The sequence below is a fragment of the Gorilla gorilla genome, chromosome 23 (genome assembly GCF_029281585.2).
Source record: "Gorilla gorilla gorilla isolate KB3781 chromosome 23, NHGRI_mGorGor1-v2.1_pri, whole genome shotgun sequence".
NCBI lineage: Eukaryota > Metazoa > Chordata > Mammalia > Primates > Hominidae > Gorilla > Gorilla gorilla.
The window spans coordinates 6,765,575-6,791,608 of NC_086018.1; the positions used below are offsets into that span (position 1 = coordinate 6,765,575).

Below are 26,034 nucleotides of genomic sequence, written 5' to 3' on the forward strand. Positions count from 1 at the left end.
CCCTCCACGCCTCTGCCCTGTTATCTCCATCAGACAGGGCTAGCTTCCTCCATCTCTATCGGGAAAAAGCCTGCCCAGAGTTCAAGACCCTCCTCAGATGCCGCCTCCACGATTAGGCTTCTTCCTGAGCCCTGAGCCTGTAACACGCGCCTGTAACTCTCCACATTCCCACAGCACTTGCGACGTCCGCGGCCCTCAACATGGCGCTTCATTCTATTTTAGAGTATTCCCTGCTTGTTTCCTGCACACACAGTCGCGCGAGGCACAGCCCGTAGTAACCCGCGCACAAGTGGCCCGCGCTTCCAGACGCGCCGCCGCAGGCCGGCGAGGGAAGCCTGAGCCGCTTCCCGCTCCCTTGGAGACCGTCGCCAGCCCGCAGCTCTAGCGGGAGGCGGTTCCACAGCGCGCCCGGCAGCCCCGCCACCGTCAGCACCGGCGCCTCGGGCGGGCTTTCCCCACCTCTGGGAGGCACGAATCCTCAGGGACTCCTCGAAAGGGCGCCAGGGAGCAGCTGCGTGCGGACACCTTTCGGCCCTCTGCAGCCGCCGTAGCTCCCCGGCAGAAACCCGGAAGTGGAAATCTCAGCCATTCAGGGTTTGGGTGAAGACGAAGGCGGGTTCTGGACAGACGTACACTATCAGGGAGTGTTTACTTCGCCTCCACTTCTGTTCCTCCCCGCCCTGGTGCTGCTCCGGGTCACATACTCATCCTGAGCCGCCTTCAGCCTCTCCGAGCAGAAGTCTCCTGGAGCCATGGCCGAGTACTCTTACGTGAAGTCTACCAAGCTTGTGCTCAATGGAACCAAGGCGAAGAGGTGGGTCCTGCAGCTCCGGCGGGAGCCTCCTCAGTTCTTTTCGGACGCACTCCACCCCCGCGAATCCGGTGGAAGCCGTGGCGCAGAGAGCCGGCTTTGTGGCCTCCCAGGCTTCGCCCTGGCACCTGTCCGGGCTGGACGGAGGCCGCACCGCGGTTCCTGGCGCCTGTGCAGAGAGGGGCAGCCTTCCGCGCGGACGACCCTGGAAACAGGATAGACGGGCTGGTGACCCGTGACCCCGTACCCACGAGTTTGTTTCCCCTGAGGCCTCTCTCCAGGCCTCTGCCTGGTGGGTCTCCGTTAGTCTGATCTCGTAGTTCATGATAATAACTTCCTTTATTAGGGATTATTCTTTTCTCCATTGTTTCTTCCTGGAAAAATTATTGATTATTTTTTTCTAAGCTAATATGTAGAGTGAAACCAGGATGAATCACACAGTGGTTGAGGTGTATATGGGCTTTGATAGGGATATGGGCTGGAACCTGCACTCTGTCATTTACTAATTTTGTAATTTGTGGCAAATTGGTTAATATGTCTGAACTTCCATTTACTCATTAAGAGATCAAATATCTTTGAACCTCCGTTTACACATTTATACTTTCAGACCATTTTTTATACCTTTAGAAGACTGTGATGATTAAATGAGAGAACATATATGCAGTAAATAAATTGAGCCAAATGTGAGGAGGAGGTCATAGTGGTAATTTATTAGCTCTTTAGGAGAAAAGTACCTGTGCATTCATATCCCCGCTTCTTTTTTAACTGGCAGATTTGCCTGAGGTTGACTGTACATACAAATATTGAGCATTTTCTCCTGGTCTCCGTGATAAACAAAGGTTTTGATATTGTTAGGAGAGATGAAAAGAAAGTATCAAGGAGTGAGCTGAAGCCACTGCCCTTGAGAACCCTCTCGAGGAGTCTGGGCTCATGAAGATGCCAGAATAAGTGGCAGGTATATCCTGAATGAATGTGAGATTTTTACCCTGTGAATTTCCTGTGAGGAGTGGTGAGTTATCTTCTGAAAACTTTATGAGGAAAATGCAGACAAGAGTGTCTTAAGATTATCGTAATAATCATAATTAATGCTTATATAGCACTTTCAATGCGCCAAGAAATTGTTGTAGGCACGTTGCACGTTAACTTTTTTCAAATCGCTCTTGGGTTTTTATTTTTTTATTGCGATGAAATTCATAATTATAAAATTAACCCTTTGTACAGTCAGTGGTTTTTAGTATATATTCAAGAGGTTCACTACTGTGTAGTTGCTCAGCATTTTCATCACCTCAGAAGAATCTCTTCCTACCCATTAAAGCAGTCACATCCCATCCTCCCCCTCTCCTAGTCTTTGGCAACCACTAGTCTGCTATCTATGGGAAATTGCCTATTCTGAATATTTCCTAAGAAATCATGCAACATGTGGCCTTTTGTATCTGGCTTCTTTCACTTATAACATTCTTGAGGTCCATCATTGTTGTAGCACTTGTTCCTTTTCATGACTGCGTAGTAGTCCATTGTATGGATGTAACATTTTGTTCATCCATTCATCAGTTGATGAACATTTAGGTTGTTTCACCTTTTTGACTATTGTGACTAATGCTAGTGTGAATATTCTTATGTAACTATTTTTGTGGGTGTATGTTTTCATTTCCCTTGGGTATACATACTTAGGAGTACAATTGCTGGGTCATATGGTAACTCTTTAACGTTTTGAGGAACCCCAAACTGTTTCCTGTAGATGCTGCACCATTTTACATTTCCACCAGCAATGTGTGAAGATACATATTACCTCTTAATCCTCACAATAGCCTTAAGAGTTAAGTTATTATCCTAATTTTTTAAGTGGGGAAACTGACTCAAAGAGAGATTCAGTACCTTTTCCAAAAATTTCAGAGCTAAGAAGTGACAAAATCAGGATTTAAAATCTGGCAGTGTGGCTCTACAATCTGCTTTGAACTTTAACATAATATGCACAAAGCCTGAAGCAAATTCTCAGTACTGTATTCAAGAGGGCATAGCAATGTAAGTCTTCCTAAATCAATAATTTATAAATGAAACAGCTTAAAAGACTTCCAAGTTTCAATCTTACGATATTTATTTATCACACAAATCACTATACCTAAACTCATCTATATAAATTATGTCCTGTAGTAAGAAGAAAAAGAGCAAAAATAAGAAGAGAAAAAGAGAAGATGAAGAAACCCAGCTTGATATGTTGGTGAGTCAGTTTTCAGTGCTTTATTTTGAAAAAAAGTAAACATTTCTTGAGATCTCATTGAAAATATTTTCCTAGTTAGAAATTGATGATGTATTCATATTTGTCTTAAAGTGCTTAAATATTACCTACAGTTGCAAATTCCATTTATTCTTTAGCACAGTAGATGCTACTGATGTCTTTACTTCATTATCAGAACAGAGCACAGGAGAGAAGAATTACAACTCTCTGACTTAGTAGGCACCATTAGACTGCTTAATAGCTGGAGATTCTGATACAGAATTTTAAAGGCTTAATGTAAATGTTATTCAACCAGATATAGTTTACAAGTTATTTTCTTTGAACATGTATACATTTTAGTTGTAGAAGTCAGTTGTCTCTTAAACGAAGTATCTTCACAGGAAAAATCATTATTTAGTGAACTCTGAAATGAATGAAAATTTTAAATACAATATCAGGGTAACCTGTAAATGATACTAGAAATAAACTGACCCAAACACACTTAAACAGCCTGTTTTCCGTTTAGCTGTTTCCATACTTTTTTTTTTCTCTTTTAAAACTTGGCAAGTTGCATTTGGAACCTTCATAAATTATGGAAGCTTAAAAAATATATAAAATATGGAATGGTATAAAGCTAATGTTCTGGAAGAATCATTGCTTTTGAAATGGCAAATCAACAATTCTAAAATTAGGGTAAATATCTAGGGTAGATAAGTAGATGTGGAATTGCTGTGTCAAACGATAGGTGAATGTTTAACTATATAAGAAACTGCCAAAAATTTTCTAAAGCGGTTGTGCTATTTTATCCTCCCACCAAGAATGAATTAGTTCTCCAGTTACATCTTTGCCAAGAGTTGATGGTGTTATCATTCTTTTCTCCCAGTCTGAGTTTTACCATTTGAGTTTCTTATTGGTGGTTTTTGGATGGACAGCTTTTGTTTTGTTTTGTTTTGTTTTGTATTTTTTTGTTTGTTTGTTTTTCGAGATAGAGCCTCGCTCTGTCACCCAGGCTGGAGGGCAGTAGCTCGATCTCGGTTCGCTGCAAGCTCTACCTCCCAGGTTCACGCCATTCTCCTGCCTCAGCCTCCCAAGTAGCTGGGACTACAGGCACCTGCCACCACGCCCAGCTAATTTTTTGTGTTTCTAGTAGTGACAGGGTTTCACCATGTTAGCCAGGATGGTCAGAAGCTTTTAATTTTTATACAGCTTAGTTTATTTTTTTTTGTTTTATGGTTACTGCCTTATCTCTTTGATCTAAGAGATCTTTGTTTACCCCAAAGTCAGAAAAATATTCTACATTGTCTTTTAGAGGTATCATAGTTTTAATTTTTACATTAAATCTGTCATTAATCACAAATTAATTTTTGGCATGATGTGAGTTTGGTTTCGAGATTTACTTTTTTTTTTTTTTTTAACATCTTGATAGCCATTTTTGCCAGCACCACTGGTGTTTCCTTTTTCCATTAATCCAGTTTCGTATCTTCATAAAAAAAATCAATTGACTTTCTATGTATTGGTCTATTTCTGGGCCCTGTTCTATCGATTGTCTGTTTTTCTTTTGTTATATTTCTCTTGATTGTTATAATTTCCCGAAGTCTTGAGATCAGGTAGTGTGTGTCCTCCAACTTTGTACTAACTATTAGTTTATTAATTTCTACAGTGAAGCCTGTTGGATTTTCTCGGAGAATTGTATTGAGTCCAGATCATTTGGGGGAGAATCAACATCTTAATATTGGACCTTAATATTTTATAATTTTCAATGTAGCAGTCTTGAATGAATGTTTAAAAATTTATTCTTAAGTTTTTTATAGTTTTACACTACTGTCAGTAGAACTTTTGAATTTGATTTTCCAGTTGTTTGCTGTCAGTATGTAGATATGCAATTGATTTTTGTATAGTGACTTTGTAGTCTGATAAGTCTGTTTTACTTATTACTTCTAGTGGTTTGTTTATATAGAAAACTAAGAAATTTGTAATTATGTTTCCTGTGACTGTCGTTTTACTTCTTTCTTTCTAATCCTTATGTCTTGTCTTGCTTTTTATTGGTTTATTATACTGTCCAGGACTTCCATAATGTTGAACAGAAGTCACGAGAATGGGCATAATTGCATTGTTTCCAAGCTTAGGCAGAAAGCTTTCAGTAGTCCACCATATGGTATGATGTCTGCAGGATCTGCAGAGAAAAGCTTTATCAAAATGAGGACATTCCTTTTAAACTTTGTTTCTTGGGAGTTTTTATCATAAAGATGTTTAATGCTGTCAAATGCCTCTTTCTGTGTCTGTTGAGATTATTATACAACTTTCTTCATACTGACAATGAATTACATTGGTTTCATTTTCAACTTTTAAACTAACTTTACATCCCTGAGATAAACCCCACTTGGTTGTGGTGTGTTGTCCTTTGAGATATTGCTAGATTTGATTTCTAGGTGTTTTTTTTTTTTTTTTTTAAGATTTCTATATTGGTGTTGATGGGAGATATTGGACTTTTGTATCCTTTTCTTGTAATGTCTTTATTTGATTTTGGTGTCAAGGTGATATTGGGTGTCATAAAATTAGATGGGAAGTGCTGTCTCCTTCCCTGTTTTTGGAAATAGCTGTGTAAGATCGGTATGATTTCTTCTTTACATGTTTGATAGGATTTACCAGTGAAGTCATCTGAACCTAGAGGGTTTTGTTTGGTTTGGTTTTAGTTTTTTGTGGGATAATTAAGATTCTTTAAGAGATATTTTCAGATTTTTCTGTTGTCAGTTTTGGTAATTTGTGTCTATTAGGAAAATTTCATTTCATCTAAGTTGTTGGATTTGTTGGCATAAAATTGTTCAGAATATCCGTTTAATATCCTTTTAATGTCTGTAGAATCGAATCTGTATTGCAGTCTCTTCATATTGGTAATTTGTGTTTTTTCTATTTTTTCCTGGAGGTTTATCAATTCTTTATAAGATCACTTATTTTAGATCATTAATGATCTTTTAGTACAGAGGTATTCAATCTTTAACTCCCCTGGGCCACAGTGGAAGGATAAGAATTGTCTTGGGCCACACATGGAATACACTAACGATAAGCTGATGAGCCAAAAAAAGGAAAAAAATCTCATAATGTTTCAAGGACGTTTATGAATTTGTGTTGGGCTGCATTCAAAGCTGGCCTGGGCCACATGCAGCCCTCAGGTTGGACAAGCCTGTTTCAGTATTACTTATTTTCTCTTTTTTTCATTTTTTATTTAATTTATTTTTAGTCTTTGTTTTTCCTCCCTTTAACTTATTTTCAGTTTACTTTGCTCTTGTTTTATTGCTTCTTAAGAAGGTAGTTAGATCTCTTCATTCCATGTTAGTTTTAGTTATAGTTAACACATTTTGTTTTCATTTTCATTCCATTCAAAATATCATCTAGTTTTCCTTGTGATTTTTCTTTTCATGGATACTTGAGTTATTTAAAAGTGTATTGTTTTTAATTTCTACTACATAGAGATATTATAGGTATGTTATTGTTGCTGATTTCTAATTCATTTATAGTATAGTTGGAGAACATATTTTCTTAGTGAATTTCCATGTACACTTGAAAAGAATGTGTATTCTGCAGATGTTGGTTCAGGGTTTTTTTGTATTTTGTTTTTTTTGGAGATGAAGTCGCGCTCTGTTGCCCAGAAGGGTGGAGTGCAGTGGCATGATCTCGGGTCACTGCAGCCTCCGCCTCCCAAGTTCAAGTGATTCTCCTGCCTCAGCCTCCACCTCCCAAGTTCAAGTGATTCTCCTGCCTCAGCCTCCGAAGGAGCTGGAATTACAGGCACCTGCCACCACGCTGGCTAATTTTTTTTTAAATATTTTTAATAGAGGCGGGGTTTCACCACATTGGCCAAGCTGGTCTCAAACTCCTGACCTCAGGCTATCCACCAACCTCAGCCTCCCAAAGTGCTGGGATTACCGGCGTGAGCTGTGGTGCCCAGTGGTTCAGTGTTCTTTAGATGTCAGTTAGATCAACTGGTGGAGCTTGTGACTATGCACATCTTCTGTGTCCTTACTGACTTTTTACTCATCCTACAATGTATTGAGAGTTATGTTAAGATCTCCAGCTGTAATTCTAGATCTGTCTACTTGAGCAGTTTTTGCTTAAAGTATTTTGAAGCTGTCATGTGTACACATTTAGGATTGTTAAGTCTTCCTTATAAATTCAGTCTTTCATTTTCATAACATTTTAACCTTTATTTCTGTTAAATGTCTTGATGCCTAGTTAAATTATTTGACCACTCTTTTGCTCCTGTCAAGCCTGAGCCTTTGTTAGTTTGTGCTTATTTATTAGGTTTTTGCCTGTAGACTTAGACAGTGACTCTTACTCTAGGAAAGGTTCAACCTCATGGGATGAACCTCCGCCACATGTTCTAGGTATACTTGGTGAGTTCTCCCCACTCTGCTATGTCCCAAATTTGTGTGAACTCTGTCATCTCCAGTCAGCCCTCAGAAGTGCCAGCCACTCTGCAGAGGCCTTGTGGAGCCTGCCTGCTGTATGCACTCCACCCAGCCCTTGGCCCCAGACCTGCAGAGAACTTTTGCATACTCTTTTGAGGCCTCACCTGTATGTAGTTCCCTCTTCTCCAGTACCTTATTCTATAAACTCCAAACACGTTAGCACTGCAAGACTCTCAGCTTAGTGACAGTGACATGGCCTCATTTTTGGAGGTCTCAACCTCTCTCTGCATGATCAAGAAATTTCCATTGGGCAGAAAACAGAAGTGTGTGTGAGATTTGCCTCCTGTGTTTTCCTGTTCTCAAATATCACAGTCCTGTTCTGCCTGTGTTCCAATCCCCGAAAACAGTTTTCTCAAATATTCTATCCAGTTTCAGTTTTCTCATTGGTCATGGTGGGAGGGCAAGTCCATCTTGGCTGGAAGAGGAAGTCCTTCTGCGTCTTTTTCTCTTTGTCCTTCCACCTTCTTTTGCATTGCGGATATTCTAAACTTGCCGTATAAGTAATCATGTGCCTATTTGTGAAGGGAAAGAAAAAACCCTTTTAATTTTTTAAAGCTGTTCTGTTGGTTCCTCACAAGGATCTGAAGGGACTGGTAAATAGGATGAAAGAAATTCTGTCTTTCACATGGAGAATACCATGTGTGACATTAATAAAAATGAGCATGTCTGTAAGCAAAGAGTTTCACTGAGCTCTGCTAGATTTAGAAGCAATTGAACTTACAACATCGTAGTTTGCAAAACACAGATTTGATTTACCCAGGAACTAAAGCTAAGTCAGCTATGGGTTAATAGAAGGTCCGTGAAGGGTACTTAGACTACAGTAAGATTGGGGAAGAAAATTCCATTTCCAAATCTAAGATATATCATTCCTTTGTGCCAAGCACATAATGAATGTAGAGGTTTAATGGGGCCCTTAGCACAGAAGCACTGGGTTAGTCAGAAGGTGATGTGAGCTGTCACACAGCCTTGATGCTAGAATGAGGGTGCCCTGGTAGTATCTTATCAGCCATGACACTGGTGCATCGGGTCATTTTTTTTTTTTTTTTGAGACAGGCTCTTGCTTTATTTCTCAGGCTGGAGTACAGTGACATGATCATGGCTCAGTGCACGCTCGACCTCATAGGCTCAAGCAATCCTCTCACCTTGGACTACCGAGTAGCTGGGACCACAGGCTCGTACCACCATACCCAGCTAATTTCTTAATTTTTTTGTAGAGATGGGGGTCTCCTTTTGTTGCCTAGGCTGATTTTGAACTCCTGGGCTTAAGTGATTCTCCTGCTTCCACCTCTCAAAGTGCTGGATTACAGACATGGCAGACATATGGAAACATTCTCAACTATGTGAAAATATGTGAATATCTTATGCATTGTGAGACAACACAGCGGGAATGTTTCATCATCTGCCTAAGGTTTAAAAGGAAATAACTTTAAGCATGTGTCTAAATAGCAAGTAATGTTTTAGAGTGGATTCTCTTAAATTCAGCTCGGGCGTCTGCAGCCTATATACAGCTTGAGCTGTCACCTGACGTAGAGACAGGCAACTTCAGTGCCCACTGTTCTTAGGATCCACTGCTTTTTCACAGCTAAAACCCCCGAGTGGCACTGTTAAGTATTATGTTATGTTACTTTATTCGTTAAACATATAAGCATACCTCCAAAGGTCAAATGTAGGCCACTTGCAGAAAGTGGGCAGAATGCTCACATTTAATTCTTGATGATAATGTGTTTAGCTTTCTTATTCTTTGAAATCTCATTGAGAAAAAATACTGGCATCTGCTCAAAGTAATTCCTTTTTCAGTTGACAATATTATAAGGAATGTTATTGTATCATTTCTCTACTTGGACAGAGTGTGAAAATTTTGAGGAGCTTGTCTGCCAGAAATTTATTCTTCATTTGCAAAACATTAATGAGATATTATATTTAAATGATTTTATTTAATATTAAGTGTACTTGGTGAACGTGGCATAGAACAAAGAAAATAAAACTAATTTAAAATTATTAACTATTACATTTATAAGAAAGACTTGCTAATCATAACACTGTTCATAATGATTCTGAATAAAGCATTATTTTACTGAAAACAATTGTAGCTATAACTCAATCATCTAAATTGTCATTAGTTTTATTGCTTTCTAATCGTCTTTAGCTGAAATTTTAATTTGGATTAATTTTCTTTTTCTCCATTGGTTTTGTGTGTGTGTCGAGGTAAAATATACAGAATATCGAATTAGCCAGTTTTTCTATTTTTACATGTACGCTTCAGTGGCATTTAAATACATGCACCATTTTACCTTCCCACCAGCATTGCAAAGGGTTTCAGTTTCTCCACATCCTGCCCAACATTTGTTTTTCTGGTTTTCTTGGTTTCTGTTTTTTTGTTTGTTTTGATAATAGCATTCTAATGGGTGTGAAGTGGTATTGCATTATGGTTTTGATTTATATTTCCCTAGTGACTAGTGATGTTGAGCGTCTTTTCGAGTGCTTATTGGCCATTTGTATATCATCTTTGCAGCTGTGTTCGTGTATATCCTTTGCCCAGTTTTGAATTGTGGTATTTGTCTTTTTGGAGTTCTCGATATAGTCTGGATATTAATTCCTTATCATGTATGTAGTTTACAAATATTTTCTCCATTCTCTGGGTTGCCTTTTACTCTGTTGACAGTGGTTCTTGATGCACAAAAGTTTTTAATTCTGATGAAGTCCAGTTTATCTGTGTTTTCTTTTGTTGCCTGTGCCTTTGATGTTCTATATAAGAAATCATTGCCAAATTCATTGTCGTGAAGCTTTTTCCATTTTCTTCTAAAAGTTTTCTAACTTTAGCTCTTACATTTAGGTCTTTGGTCTATTTTAAGTTACTTTTTGTATTTGGTGTTATATAAGGGTCCAACTTCATTTTAACTAAAATTTTATGTATTTTAAAATTGATTATGAAAAGGATGAAATGTTTAGTTGAGTAGAAAATTTTGTGCAGTGGAATTAACTGAATCCTTAAAACGTTTTTATTATGGAAAAATCCAAACTAATCTATATATAGAAGAATATAATGAGTCCCTGATGTGCCCAGGCCCCAGCATTAATTATCAATATTTTGCCAATCTCGTTTCATTTACATACACACCCCCACACACATTTTTTCCTAGAAAATTTTAAGAAAAATCACAGATATTACATCATTTTACCCATAAGTATATAAATACACATTTCTTAACGTGGTATGTCTTTCTCTCATCACGTGTTTTGTTCTTTACTTTTATACATTATACTGTGTCATTTTCAGACCTTGTAAAATTAACAAGAATTCCTTACTATGTCATATCCAGTTAATGATTGACTCATTTCTACTCTAGTTAAAGCACAATTTAGGAGGAGGTTTGAGGATATTTTTTAACATTAAGATATAAACTTTTATAAAAACTGCTAAAATAATTGTTGCTAGAGTCTAACATTTCTATTGGCCAATTGGAAATTAGTATACATAGACATAGATTCTGCTCATTTTGCTTTCAATCTAAAATCACAGTTAAGATTACTGGCTGGGCGCGGTGGTTCACACCTGTAATACCAGCACTTTGGGAGGCAGAGGTGGGTGGATCACGAGGTCAGGAGTTCAAGGCCAGCCTGGCCAATGAGATGAAACCCCGTTTCTACTAAAAACACACAAAAAAATATTCAGGCATGGTGGTAGGCTCTTGTAAACCTAGCTACTCGGGAAGCTGAGGCAGAGAATTGTTTGAACCCAGGAGGCGGAGGTCACAGTGAGCCAAGATCGTGTCACTGCACTCCAGCCTGGGTGACAGAGCGAGACTCTGTCTCAAAATAAAAAAATTACTGTGCTAGAAAGTCTTCCTGTAGAGGCATTTTTAAGAAGCATTATGATAGGCTTTGCCTCTGGAAAGCAGGCAAGAATAGATGGCTGGGGTCTATCATGAGAGAGGCCGTTCTCCATATATCACTTTGTACCTTGACATATTGCCTTTTGTTTTGGTCTTTTTTTGAGACAGGACCTTGCTCTGTCACTCAGGCTAGAGTGCAGTGGTGTGATCATAGCTCACTATAACCTTGAACTCCTGGGCTCAAGTGATCCTCTTTCACATCTCCCCAAGTAGCTGGGATTACAGGCATGCACCCCCATGCCTGGCTGTATGTTGCTTATTTTGTATTTTAAAAACCTAATCCTGACTGTGCTGGTAGTCGCATGAATCTGTGCACATACATGCAAACAAGTACATGTAAAACTGGTGAAATCCGAATAACCTTCATGGATTATATCAATGTCAGTTTCTGATTCTAACAATGTATGATACTTATGCAAGATGTCATCATTGAGACAAAGTGAGTAAAGGGTATGTGAGATTTTCATATTATTTCTTATGATTGCAAAATAAAAAGTTTTTTAAACTAAGTTATAATAACAAAGAACTCTCTGTCAAAACTAAAATATGAAGTTGAAATATCAATTTTATTTTTTAGGAATCTGGTGGACAGTAACAAACTTTGGTGAAATTTCAGGAACTATAGCCATTGAAATGGATGAGGGAACCTATATACATTCACTCGACAATGGTCTTTTTACCCTGTGAGCTCCACACAGTGAAGGTTTGTGTCTGGAAGGGAAGAGGCTGCCACAAGTGTAGATTTTAGGACATTCATTCACTTAGGCCAAACTCTAACTAGTCTCAAACGTTTTCCAAAGGAATGGAACCATTGCATTTGACTCTTCCATTTTTTTTTAATTCCTTAATATTTACCAGCCATTGACAAGTCCCTCTTTCTAATATAAGCATTTGAAAACATTCCGTATAGTTCCAGAAGAGTATCTTTGGAAATCAAAACAATATGAATAATTAACATAGTAAGTGGAAAGAAAAAAGAAAACCTATTTGAGTCAAATATGTTTGAATTTCTTTTTTATTCAGACCTGTTACCAAAACTAAACTGGGTGCATTTAACAATTTGAAGCTTCCTCATTTTCTTTAGCCCATTAGAAGAAGCACTAATGAGATACAAAGTAATTAGAAGACAAAAAGCAGAATCATTTGGTCAGCAAGGCCATCCATTGAATAAATGAAAGCATTTAGCTTTTTTAAATAAGTGCTTATTTATGACTGTATTTTAAAACATAAAGAGAAGCTATCTCAAAAGTTATTAAATAAGCATTATATCACCCTGTCTTACTCAGTGTATAAAATTAGCACTGTAGTTAAAAGAAGGTAAAATAGATCTTGATTCCAAAGAACAGTATTACAGTGACATCAGTATATCTGAATATTCTTACATTTAATTGCAGAAGAAAATAACCATATTTTTTAAAGCAAAATCATGTCTTTATATTTATAGCAAATGTCAAATTTATTTTCAAATGTTTTTTCTCCAATAGTTGATGAGGGTCCTAGTCCAACAGAACAGTTTATGGCTGTCAAATTATCTGATTACAGGTGAGCTTATGTTGTAATATAATTAGTAATCAGTTATTTTAAAAATTTAATTGTATTCATTAAAAATTTTAGTATCTGTCTTAAGCCCATGGTAATTTTGATATAAAAAACAAAATAGCTTTTTTGAAAAATAGATTTTGTGATTTACTTTTAGTGGATTTCCTATCAGTATATAATGCTAGGCTGGTAAAAAGATTTGTAAGTTAAAAAATGAAGACTAATAATTTCACACACCAAATAAGATAGATTAAAAAATAATTTGCATCTTTATTTAGCATTATTTCATGAGCAGATTTCTGTGACAGTACACAGTTGCATAGACATTAATTAAAATATTTATTTTGGCATAGTAGTGTAGCAGCTGTGGACAAAGGCCAGGCTTGTTTGATGGGTTGTTTAATTCATGTCTTGAACATAAACATGAGTCAGTTACACTCCTCTTTGCACATTATGAGACAAGACAGTTATTATATTTTTATAACAGTGATTACTAAATTTCTTTGAACTTGACACTTTATGTATTTTTAATCACACAAATAATACATGAACCTATGTTCTTTGTGAAGAATTTTAATAACCTAGTGGTACATAGGGAAAAAATTATAGTTTCCATTAATTCTACTCTGTGACCCCTGGCCTGAAATAAAATTGCTTCCAGTTTAGTGTTTACCTTTCCTCAGTCAAAAAATAAATAAATAAATAAATAAATCAAATAGTACGAAACCTGGTTCACTGTTGCTATGATATTTAAACTCACTGTTTGGAAGTCTAAAGACAAACAGGAAGACTAAAAAAAGGAATATTGTTGAAACCAGCAGAGAAAGTTACAGCATCATAAAGACCAAAAGAATATTTTTACTCAGTATTTTTACAGTCATTTTATAAAGCAGCCTTTTTTATTCTCACCTTGTGCAGAAGTATGGAATGATTCTTTGGGTAAAAGATACTGAAAGTGAATTTATATATTTTAGTAATTGGTTACATCGACATGATAATGATTTCTGTTATATAATCATTAACGTGTAAAAGACTAAAAGTCAATTCTGGCATCCGAGGAGATTCTTGGTAAGGTAAAAGAAATCATAATTTTAAAAAATCACATTAAGATGATTATTTCTTTTTTTTTTAATTATTTTTATTTTTTTTTTCTCTCCACCTCTTTTTTTTTTTTTTTTTTATACTTCAAGTTTTAGGGTACATGTGCACATTGTGCAGGTTAGTTATATATGTATACATGTGCCATGCTGGTGCGCTGCACCCACTAACTCGTCATCTAGCATTAGGTATATCTCCCAATGCTATCCCTCCCCCCTCCCCCCACCCCACAACAGTCCCCAGAGTGTGATATTCCCCTTCCTGTGTCCATGTGATCTCATTGTTCAATTCCCACCTATGAGTGAGAATATGCGGTGTTTGGTTTTTTGTTCTTGCGATAGTTTACTGAGAATGATGGTTTCCAATTTCATCCATGTCCCTACAAAGGACATGAACTCATCATTTTTTATGGCTGCATAGTATTCCATGGTGTATATGTGCCACATTTTCTTAATCCAGTCTATCATTGTTGGACATTTGGGTTGGTTCCAAGTCTTTGCTATTGTGAATAATGCCACAATAAACATACGTGTGCATGTGTCTTTATAGCAGCATGATTTATAGTCCTTTGGGTATATACCCAGTAATGGGATGGCTGGGTCAAATGGTATTTCTAGTTCTAGATCCCTGAGGAATCGCCACACTGACTTCCACAATGGTTGAACTAGCTTACAGTCCCACCAACAGTGTAAAAGTGTTCCTATTTCTCCACATCCTCTCCAGCACCTGTTGTTTCCTGACTTTTTAATGATTGCCATTCTAACTGGTGTGAGATGATATCTCATAGTGGTTTTGATTTGCATTTCTCTGATGGCCAGTGATGATGAGCATTTTTTCATGTGTTTTTTGGCTGCATAAATGTCTTCTTTTGAGAAGTGTCTGTTCATATCCTTCGCCCACTTAAAGCTTATCCACCATGATCAAGTGGGCTTCATCCCTGGGATGCAAGGCTGGTTCAATATATGCAAATCAATAAATGTAATCCAGCATATAAACAGAGCCAAAGACAAAAACCACATGATTATCTCAATAGATGCAGAAAAAGCCTTTGACAAAATTCAACAACCCTTCATGCTAAAAACTCTCAATAAATTAGGTATTGATGGGACGTATTTCAAAATAATAAGAGCTATCTATGACAAACCCACAGCCAATATCATACTGAATGGGCAAAAACTGGAAGCATTCCCTTTGAAAACTGGCACAAGACAGGGATGCCCTCTCTCACCGCTCCTATTCAACATAGTGTTGGAAGTTCTGGCCAGGGCAATCAGGCAGGAGAAGGAAATAAAGGGTATTCAATTAGGAAAAGAGGAAGTCAAATTGTCCCTGTTTGCAGACGACATGATTGTTTATCTAGAAAACCCCATTGTCTCAGCCCAAAATCTCCTTAAGCTGATAAGCAACTTCAGCAAAGTCTCAGGATACAAAATCAATGTACAAAAATCACAAGCATTCTTATACACCAACAACAGACAAACAGAGAGCCGAATCATGAGTGAACTCCCATTCACAATTGCTTCAAAGGGAATAAAATACCTAGGAATCCAACTTACAAGGGATGTGAAGGACCTCTTCAAGGAGAACTACAAACCACTGCTCAAGGAAATAAAAGAGGATACAAACAAATGGAAGAACATTCCATGCTCATGGGTAGGAAGAATCAATATCGTGAAAATGGCCATACTGCCCAAGGTCATTTACAGATTCAATGCCATCCCCATCAAGCTACCAATGACTTTCTTCACAGAATTGGAAAAAACTACTTTAAAGTTCATATGGAACCAAAAAAGAGCCCGCATCGCCAAGTCAATCCTAAGCCAAAAGAACAAAGCTGGAGGCATCACACTACCTGACTTCAAACTATACTACAAGGCTACAGTAACAAAAACAGCATGGTACTGGTACCAAAACAGAGATATAGATCAATGGAACATAACAGAGCCCTCAGAAATAACGCCGCATACCTACAACTATCTGATCTTTGACAAACCTGAGAAAAACAAGCAATGGAGAAAGGATTCCCTATTTAATAAATGGTGCTGGGAAAACTGGCTAGCCATATGTAGAAAGCTGAAACTGGATCCCTTCCTTACACCTTATACAAAAATCAATTCAAGATGGATTAAAGATTTAAACGTTAGACCTAAAACCATAAAAACCCTAGAAGAAAACCTAGGCATTACCATTCAGGACATAGGCGTGGGCAAGGACTTCATGTCCAAATCATCAAAAGTAAGATGATTATTTCTATACTTTCTTTGGAAGTCTGATAAATAGAGTGAAAGACAAAAAAATAAAAGCAGACGAAGAAAAAATTCAATAGTTTTAAACTGCTTTACAATTATAAACAAAAAAGGATTATAAAGAAAATGAACTGACAAATGAGGAAAATATTTGCAACAATCTTAATAGGCAGTGAGTTCTTACTCTTCATATGTATCTTGTATAGAATTCATAGCACTGAAGACCCCAGTAGAAAAATTGCGAACAATCAGATCTGAATAGAAAAATGGACAAGGGACATTACCAGATAATCTAAAAACTAAAAAGGAAAGGAAAAGAGAAACAATTGTTATTCTAGTTAACTACTAAAATGCAAATTAATAGGATACTGCTTTTTTTCCATATCAGGTTTTCAAGTATTTTTTTAGACTCATAATGTTTAAAAAAAAATCCATGATACAAAACATATTCTGTTAATTTGTGGTAAGAATGTAAATGGAAGCAGCATTTTCTGGAAAACTGTTTGATGACATAAAGTTTTGGTAATTTATTATTGAAGTTTATAACTAAAGAGGTATAATGGAAAAATGATGAATTTTGAAAATATTTGTTATGTAATATATAAGGTACAATGTTTATATTAAAAAAGCAAAATATAAAACTAAATTTAAAACTGCACTGTCCAATATGGCAACAACTAGTCATATGTAGCTTTTTTTTTTTTTTTTTGAAGGCACAGAGTCTCACTCTGTCACCCAGGCTGGAGGGCAGTGGTGTGATCATAGCTCACTATAACCTCAAATTTCTGGTCTCAAGCACTCCTCCTGCATCAGCTTCCCCAAGTAGCTGGTATTACATGTGCACACCACCATGCCCAGCTAACTTTTTAAATGTTTTGTAGAGATTGGGTCTCACTGTGTTGTCAAGGCTGATCTTGAACTTCTTGCCTCAAGCAATTCTCCCATTGCCTTCCCAAAGCACAGAGATTACAGGAGCGAGACACCACTCGGCCACATGCATCTTTTGAACTCTTGGAATATGTCCAGTCTGAAATTTTAGATAAGTACACACCCACACACATACGCATGTCCTGTTTTGATTTTCCATAATTAATTTTCTCTCAGTTTTTACCTTTTATCTATCTTATTAATATACAGAATTGCCCTGAAATCTGGCTATGGAAAATATCTTGGTATAAATTCAGATGAACTCGTTGTTGGGCGTTCAGATGCAATTGGACCAAGGGAACAATGGGAACCAGTCTTTCAAAATGTAAGTGCTGTTATTGTTTATAAAAACTTCCTGTCAGTTTAACACAAAGACTGTAACAGTCAATCATAATATATTTAAAAAGAAAAAGTAGGATGCAATAGTATAACACATTAAATTGGAATAAATCAGTAAGAACACAGAGGCTTAAAGAGATCTCAAAATATAGTGCAACAAAAACAGCATTAGTACTTTAGCCCACAATTATTTCTGTATAACCTTAGTGCCTAGATATGGATCTCATTTCCATTGAAGAACCAGTCAATTTTAGGTCACAGAGTAGGAAAACAGAATAGTTCCTAAGTATCTTCTTTGTAGCAGAAATCATGGATGCTTTCAGAAACATTACAGACTGTAAGCGAACGTTGGAGCTAGCTAAGAGCAAGTTGTTACAATTTGCGTATAAAATATAAATAATAATAGTTCATTGAAGTAAATTATCTCTAAAAGACTTTCAGTTCATAAGCTTAAAATAGTGTATGAAAAGATAGTTTTAATATAAGAAGAAAAAAGATAATATACTAATTCTTGATTTTAGTAAGTAGACAGTTGTAGTATATGGATGTTTTGTTAAATCTTTGTTGATACATAATACATAATTTCCTTTTTCTGTTTGTGTGAGAAGTAAAGATTGAACAAAAATATGTGAGTGCTAAACTGTCTTTAAAAAGTAGATAAGTATATCAAAAACAGTAAGGACCAGTGGGCACCACGCAGAACAAGCAAATAGAAGATAAGCTCAGCCTTTGAGTAGCAGCTTTGGTAGTATAAAATAATGGACTGAAAATAGGAACTCAGCAGTGTTTTCTAAGATGACAGATTAAACAAACATCCCACCAGAAAGAGATAATCACTTAGACTAATTTCCTCATCCCCTAGGATAAAATCTTAAGTCAGTGACTTGAAAACTATTTTGACCCAATCCATTGAGAAATGCATTTTTACATTGCACCCCAGCACACACATATGTGTAAATGAAGCAAGAGTTGTACTTAACAATACTTAACTTATCCATGTGTTATGCACCTTGATATTTCTTATTCTCTTTTACCCCTTCCTCTGTGTGTCTGTGTGTATTCCTTTCCCCCTCACCCACCCAATACCATTCAGGAAACACTATATTGATTTCATTACCTGCTAATGTGTTGCAACCCCTTTGAGATGATCCTACTTATTATGATGAGATGCTTCTAATAAAAGTTACACCAGTAGAAAATGCCAATATTTCATAAGGCCAGGATGATGGCTTAGATAGTACTAATAATACAACACTTTAGGAAAGTTCATTTCATTTTATTTTTAGGAAGGACACTAAGTTTCAAAAATTTAAATTTAAATGAAAGAGGGTCTTAAAACTCTATTGCAAAGAGGACTCAGCTGAATAATCTGTGGCACAGGTTTAAATCGCCTTGGACCACACCGCCATGTTCCAGGGCTCACCAGGAGCCATCCAGATGAGAGACCACCCAGCCCTTGTGACTTGACTAAGAAATCCATGTTATCAGCACGTTTTTAACTGGATGTGATATAAGGTTAACATGTTTTGTAATCATTGTATTTATAAATATTTTGTCTAAATGTTATGGTATTCCAAGTTTTCCAAAAGGATCAACCAAATACAAGTTATAAATAAATATTATATTTGTTACGGGAGTTAAGCTAACCAAATTTACAACTCAGATTTAGATACACAAGAAAATCAGTTTTTAAAGTTTTGTTTAATAGAAAGCAGTGTAATACATCAAACGTTAAACAACTAAAAATTTATATGAATATTTATTTTCACACACAAAAGTCCCTCAGACATTGATTCTTAAATTCAAAACACCAAAGGCATTGTATATACCTTTTCATGTTTTCTAATTGTGAAGAAAATAAATTTTACTTAAAATGGTAATATTTGAATAAAGTATGCATTCATAATTATGTTCTCGTCTTTAATTTTTCAAACCGAACTAAATCAGTTTTATCTTCAGTAGATCTTTTAGAAAGGAAGCAATCCTACCTCATCTAATTAGAATTTAGTCCTGCTAGGAAGATACACTACAAATGTTTATTGTGGTAATCTTTGAATAGTAAAATGAAAGGTGATTTTGGTTTCCTTTTCTATATGTTCTTGTATTATATTTTTCAGGTTTTTCTCTAAGTTCTTTTCTGTGATTTTTAAATCAGGGAGGAAAAATTAATTCAGTCTAAACACCTAATGTTTCTTCTACAAGAAGTATCCTCATGGCTATTTTGTTATTTTGTTTCACTTAGGGGAAAATGACTTTGTTGGCCTCAAATAGCTGCTTTATTAGATATAATGAAGCAGGGGACATAGAAGCAAAAAGTAAAACAGCAGGAGAAGAAGAAATGATCAAGGTAATGATGACATTTTATACAGATGACTGCGTTCACACATGCGAATTGACTGTATCTCTTTAAAATGTTAAGTCATCATTTACTGTCACTTTAAAGATTTAGTTAATAGCTTTTTATAATGTGGTGTTTCCAATAGACTAATTTTTAATTATAAATCCCATAGTTGATGGCTTGTTTATACAATGTGGTAGAGAAATCAGTGCATCTAGGAGATACCTTGCCATTATCTCCATGGATTAGTATCTTTTTCTGGTAGTTCCACATGCTCTTTTTAAACTTTCATTTTCTTGTTTTCTTGTTTGTATTTTAAAATCTAATTTTTAAAATAGATAACACATACACGTGATCCAACATTTTTAAATAAAAGCATATGAAGATGAAGACGTATGCCTGCCATGCATCTTACTCACCTGTGTCCCAGCTCCTGTTCCTCTTTCCCTTTGTTTTGTTTTTTAATAGCCTCCTAAAATTTCTTTATAAACATACGAATATATTTATAATTTTCAACTGTTTTACACTAAAGGCAGCCTCCTTTATAGTCTTCTCGACTTTGATTTTTTTTTTTCCTTAAAGTCATATCTTGGAGAGTTTTCTACTATTAGTTTGAATGTAGAAAGTTTTCTCTTTTCTTGCTTTTCCTCTCTTTCTCTCTCTCTCTTTTTTAACAGCCACATAATATTCCATTTTAGGGATGTACCTTAATTTATTTAGTCTTTTGTAGATAGAAATTTAGGCTGTTTCCAGTCTTTTGCTCTTATAAACAGTGCTGCAGTACATAACATTGAATATGCATCAATTTGTAGATGTGCGGGTGGACCTGAAGATAAATTTCCAGAAGCAGAATTACCAGGTCAGGGTATACGTGTTTGTATTTATGTAATGCTTGAGCTTCTGTGATGATAATCACTCTATGAAACAAAAAATCATAGCAGAACTTCTGGGGCCTTAACCCTCACATTTTAAAAATATTTTTATTAATAGTACCCGTCTTCTTTGCATTAGGAGAAACATGAATCACATAAAACATGATTTTTATTTTATTTTGAAAATTTGTGTGCATCACTAAGCTGGAAATAAAAGTTCCTTATTCCAGGCTAAATTCCTTCATCCGTAGTCAGATGCGTTATCCATTGAACCAGTGGCCTGTGAACTCCCTAGTCCTACTCTTTGTTTTACATCATTGTAAAAGTTACACAGGCATCTTCATATCAAGGTGAAATTCCAAATATTACTGTTAATATAACCTAGATAAATCAGGTAGTTAACTGGAATTTGATGAAAACATTTAAGGCTTAATTTTTTAGTCTCACAAAAGCCACTGATCTTTAATGATAAACATATACCAGGATGTGTCTAAAGAATAACTCCCGCCTTCTTCACACATGGCTTTTCTGTGTCTTGGCATTCCATCGCAGTACTGAGCATCCTGAACCTTGCTTTGTTTGTCTCTGTTGGGAATCACAGGTTGCATCCAGTCTGACCCAGATTTGCTCTGTAAGGCATTGTGGGGGCCAGAGTGGAAGGCTCTAAGAGAGGGGGCAAATGCCTTTTCTAAAATGTCCTTCATTCTTATAATTAGAGCATACAAATTTATGTTACATTTTTCTCTACTACCAGTGTAATTTAAAAGCATTTGTCAAATCTCTGTACATGTTTCATGTTAGATTTCTGGTCATATGTTTGATTTTCTTTTTAGAATAGTCTTGATTTCAGATAATTTCAAATCTAAAGCTCAAACAATTTCAATCTAAAATGTAGGTTTTTCTTAAAGTTAGAGAAGTGAAATGTTATATTTTTTCGTTGCATGCATCCAGCACATGCGTTGTAGTCTTGAATTTCCATAATGCTCCTGTGAGGTGGATGTGAGCTCAGCCTTACAGACAGGAAGACAGCCTCTGACCCTCCTTACATCCTCGTGGTTTTTGTCAGTCAGTTCATGGAAATCACAGTGATTTCAAGGTGTGGTAGGACAGGATGTGTACCCAGGCCCAGCTGACTCCAGAGGCCACTCTCAGTATTTCATAGCACATTGCTTCTCAGGAAACAGGTCATTGGGGAAATGCAGATGGTTTTGTGACTTACATTTACTTTTATTTATTTATATTTTATTGTATCATGTTTAAATTGTTTTTCATCTGGATATCATATATGTGCAGTGCTTTGCACTTATACAAAGATACAAAGATAAACAAAGATTGCGTTTTTCACTATTTAAAGCAATTTTCGATGAAATACAAGTTTTCGGGGTCTCTTTCATTAGTCAAGTACTTGGAAGCTCTGAACAGAGATTATTTAGGACTCTTGTCATACCATTTAATTGCAGGCTCTCCTAATCTCTGTCAGCCCTTCAACTTTAGGACCTTGCCTTATCTACCAGAACACAGATCTCTCTTACTGAAGGTAGCATTGTGTTACAGGCCCTAGCAGGGAATGTTTTCAGGTCTGGGACCCCTCTAATCAAAACTGTCACAAAGATGTCATTGGCACAAACACATTATTTGTCATCACTTTTTAAGCAGCCGTGGAACTGGACTCTGGCCACAGAGATCCCTTAGGAGACATGAGTCCTTACCATTGTCAATTGCCTGTTCTGTGGGCAATCCTAATTGTTGAATGCAGATCAATTAACTTGCGACATGTGACAGTAAACATCTATCCAAACTTAGGAGGATATAAAAAGCTAGTAAAAGAGGTGGGTTCCAATTAATTAAAAACGAGTTGTGTAATGTTAAAAGTTTTAATACTTTGGTAATAGTCTGTGCAAAGAAAAATAGCTATTAAGCTTTCAATCTGATCAAATGAACACTTGTTTACTAGGGATAATTTGATCCTAGTGTGTTCACTTGGAGGACAAAATTAAATTAGTTAACGATTGCTTTATTGCCTAGCAGGATCTGATGTGTAAAATGTTTCTGCAATAATTTTGTCTGTAGTTTTTCTGACAAAAGGGCTGTGGAGGAAGCATGTGATAGCACTTACTCATATAGATTATATATATGAAGTAAAAACACGTAGCCAGAACCTGTCTTTTTCTGAATATAGTTGCTCAGTTAATTTTTTCTTCTGCATAAGAAATCATCTCGAATGTTCTTATGTGATACGTAAAGTGGGGAAAGTGGAAGATAAACATATAACCCATTGGATTCTCTTTTCCAATATCTAGATTATATCCTGTGCTGAAAGAGAAATCAAGAAAAAAGATGACATTCCAGAAGAAGACAAAGGAAATGTAAAACAATGTGAAATCAATTATGTGTATGTATGCTTTTCCTTTTAGACCTACAGATTTGACACTGAAGTGCTTCTTAAAGTGCTTTCAAAATAAATTACCTAATTAGCTGGGGATGGTGGTGCATGCCTGTGGGCCCAGCTACTCGGGAGGCTGAGACAGGAGGATTGTATGAGCCCAGGAGTTCAAGGCTGCAGTGAGCTCTAATCACCACTGCATTCCAGCCTGGGTGACAGAGCAAGACCCTGTCTGAAAAAATGAAAACTGATGGACAAGAAGAGGCAACACAATGTAGCCTCTGGGACAGAGCTGTGAGCTAAATGTTTTTCTTTTCTTGAGGGTTCAGTTTTCCTAATCATCCTACCAGCTCCCAAAGCTAGTCAGTCGGGTTAGTCAATCTCTCTATTCATTCATAGAATGGGAGAGATGCCAGTCAAAGGCTGTGCTATGGCCAGGACACAGGGGACTCCAGCTAGCATGCCCTAGTAGAAGTGGGGCCTTGTGCTACCCAGTCAATGAGTGGCCCTCCTCTTGAGAGGTCACGAAGGTCATCTTTGTTGTTCAAAAGCTCCAGCTTATTAAAAAAAAATACAATTACACTTTTTTTTTTCTCCCCCAAGAGGGAGTCTCACTCTGTCTCCCAGACTGGAGTGCAGTGCCACAATCTCGGCTCATCACAACCTCCGCCTCCCAGGTTCATGTGATTCTCCTGCCTCAGCCTCCTGAGTAGCTGAGATTATAGACAAGCACCACTACGCTTGGCTATTTTTTGTATTTTCAGTAGACACGGGGTTTCACCATGTTGGCCAGGCTGTTCTCGAACTCCTGACCTCGAGTGATCCACCTCCCTTGGCTTCCCAAAATGCTGGGATTGCAGGCTTGAGCCACTGCGCCTGGCCTACAATTAGACTTTTTTAATAAGTGGAAAAGAAATTTACAATATTTATAAATTTAATAGTAAATATGTGTAATCAGAGTTTGAGGTATTTTTTAATGAAGACATTTTATTTGCAGAAAGAAATTTCAGAGCTTCCAAGACCACAAACTTAAAATAAGTAAAGAAGACCGTAAAATTCTTAAAAAGGCTCAGAAAGATGGATTTTTGCATGAGACGCTTCTGGACAGGTAGCTATTTATTTACTTATTTCCACTATTTTCAGTAGCCAATAGAAATGGCATGTAGAAAACCTATATTCTCTTAAATTACTGTAGTTTTCACATTTTTGTCTTTATTTCTGATTTATGAGTGTGGCAATATTACCTAGAGAGGACATCATGAGTTTGGGAAAAGACTGTCAAGAAAGAATATCTAAAAATTATAACTGATTCTAAGTATATACTTTAAGAAATTCAGGTTTGACTGTATCTACTTCATAAATTTATGATTACCTTTTTATAACTAATAGAACCAGAGTTAGAAAGAAGCAGTTTGAGTAACATAAAAATTATTTGGATTCTGTTAGAGTAGTTCAGGTTCCTTAAAATAAGAATAGATCAACTAAAAAACTAAGTATAAAAGCTAAAGAAGTGAAGCAGTTTTATGTAAGATTTGGAAGAGTGAAGGATGTTTATCATAGCATATTGTTAATATTTATTACTCTTCCTATGTAGATAAGTGATGTCCTAGATTTACAACATAGAAAAACAGAGATGTTTAGCTGTGAGTGTACAAGTATAAATCAATTAAGTGCCAGATTTTGATAATCACCAGCTGCTCATTCAAGTCCTATGTTGCAAAGTGACTCTTACCCTTTTTTTACATTACTTGATAAAGGCAATGTTTAATTACATATTTCCTGTTAACTAGCTGGTAGAGTTCATACCTAAATTCAGTAAATAATGTTAAGAATTTTTTCCAGCTGAGCAAATGAATACGTGTCTAGTTGTAAGAAATGAAGAAGAGGATACAAAATATAATCAGGATGTGGACTCTAAAACGGAATAAGCTCTATGTCCTGTAACTTTTCTCCCTTGTAATAATACAGCATTCTCACCCTGTTAAATGGAAATTTAGAGCACCCTTAAATTCCAGAATAATTAAAATTACTATTTGGATTGAAAAAGCCCTTAGGCAACATTTATTGAATATTAGGAAATAACTTTTATAAGATTAGAATCCATTTTTTATAGAAACCAAATTTAAAAGTGTACATATTTTAATATAAGTGTTGTGGTAATATAATAACCAAAATTGAACACACAGTTTTAAAGCTTTTTATATTTAGTAGCAGTTGAATATATATGGCAAGTTTTACATAGATTAATTTTACTATTTTTCTTTGCTTAAACAGGAGAGCCAAATTGAAAGCCGACAGATAGTGCAAATGACTGGGATTTTTGTTTCTGCCTTATCTTTTTGTGTTTTTTTCTGAATAAAATATTCAGAGGAAATGCTTTTACAGAGTTCTTGAGTTGTTGTGAAATTATTGTTCAGCTAGTAGCTAGTTTAACCAGGATTAAACAAGTTTAATCAGAATTCTTCATGGATGTACTTTTTAGCTAACTACAGTTTTTCACATGGAAATGAAACTTACAGTACACACTTAACGTACCTCAGAATTTTTTTCTGGATTTCCTGTCCTGAAGCATGAAGTGTACTAGAAACCAATTCTTCCTGCACTACTTTTGGAATCTGTCTTACTGGATCATAATCTTACTTTCCTTTATACAATAGATGCTTAATCAGCCCTTTAATAGGAAGTTAGAAACTCCCAATCCAATCAACAAGGCTTTGATTCTACTTCCTAAGTACTACTCAGATCACAGACAATCCAAATATCAGAACTAGGGGGCTGGGCAGAGAGGACAAATCATCTATTAGGGAGTGCGACAGAAAGTGGAAACATTACAAAGGAGCGAGTAGGCTCAGAACAGAGAGGAGAGTAGTACTGGGGAAACTCCCTACTGAGGACACGTTAGCCACA

The 26,034-nt window shown here is 36.3% G+C and overlaps 1 protein-coding gene and 1 long non-coding RNA gene across 2 annotated transcripts; both read left to right on the forward strand.

Annotated features, from left to right (window-relative positions):
• Positions 1-1,661: 1,661 nt before the first annotated feature.
• LOC129529435 (uncharacterized) lies at positions 1,662-12,927 on the forward strand. The gene is made up of 4 exons (XR_010133105.1): positions 1,662-1,820; positions 2,963-3,029; positions 11,963-12,088; positions 12,870-12,927. It is a non-coding gene; the product is annotated as an uncharacterized lncRNA (long non-coding RNA).
• A 4,483-nt stretch (positions 12,928-17,410) lies between these two features.
• LOC129529434 (protein FRG1-like) lies at positions 17,411-25,513 on the forward strand. The gene is made up of 5 exons (XM_055374348.2): positions 17,411-17,520; positions 19,777-19,881; positions 23,045-23,136; positions 24,125-24,235; positions 25,402-25,513. The coding sequence occupies exons 2-5, from the start codon at positions 19,783-19,785 to the stop codon at positions 25,427-25,429; spliced, it is 330 nt and encodes a 109-aa protein (XP_055230323.1). The 5' UTR covers positions 17,411-17,520; positions 19,777-19,782; the 3' UTR covers positions 25,430-25,513.
• The last annotated feature ends 521 nt before the right edge of the window (positions 25,514-26,034 follow it).

Coding starts and splice junctions, on each gene's coding strand:
- LOC129529434 (XM_055374348.2), top strand. CDS start 19,783: ATGACTTTGTTGGCCTCAAATAGCTGCTTTATTAGATATAATGAAGCA. Junction 19,882..23,044: donor GAGAAGAAGAAATGATCAAG/GTAATGATGACA, acceptor TCCAATATCTAG/ATTATATCCTGTGCTGAAAG. Junction 23,137..24,124: donor CAATGTGAAATCAATTATGT/GTATGTATGCTT, acceptor TTTTATTTGCAG/AAAGAAATTTCAGAGCTTCC.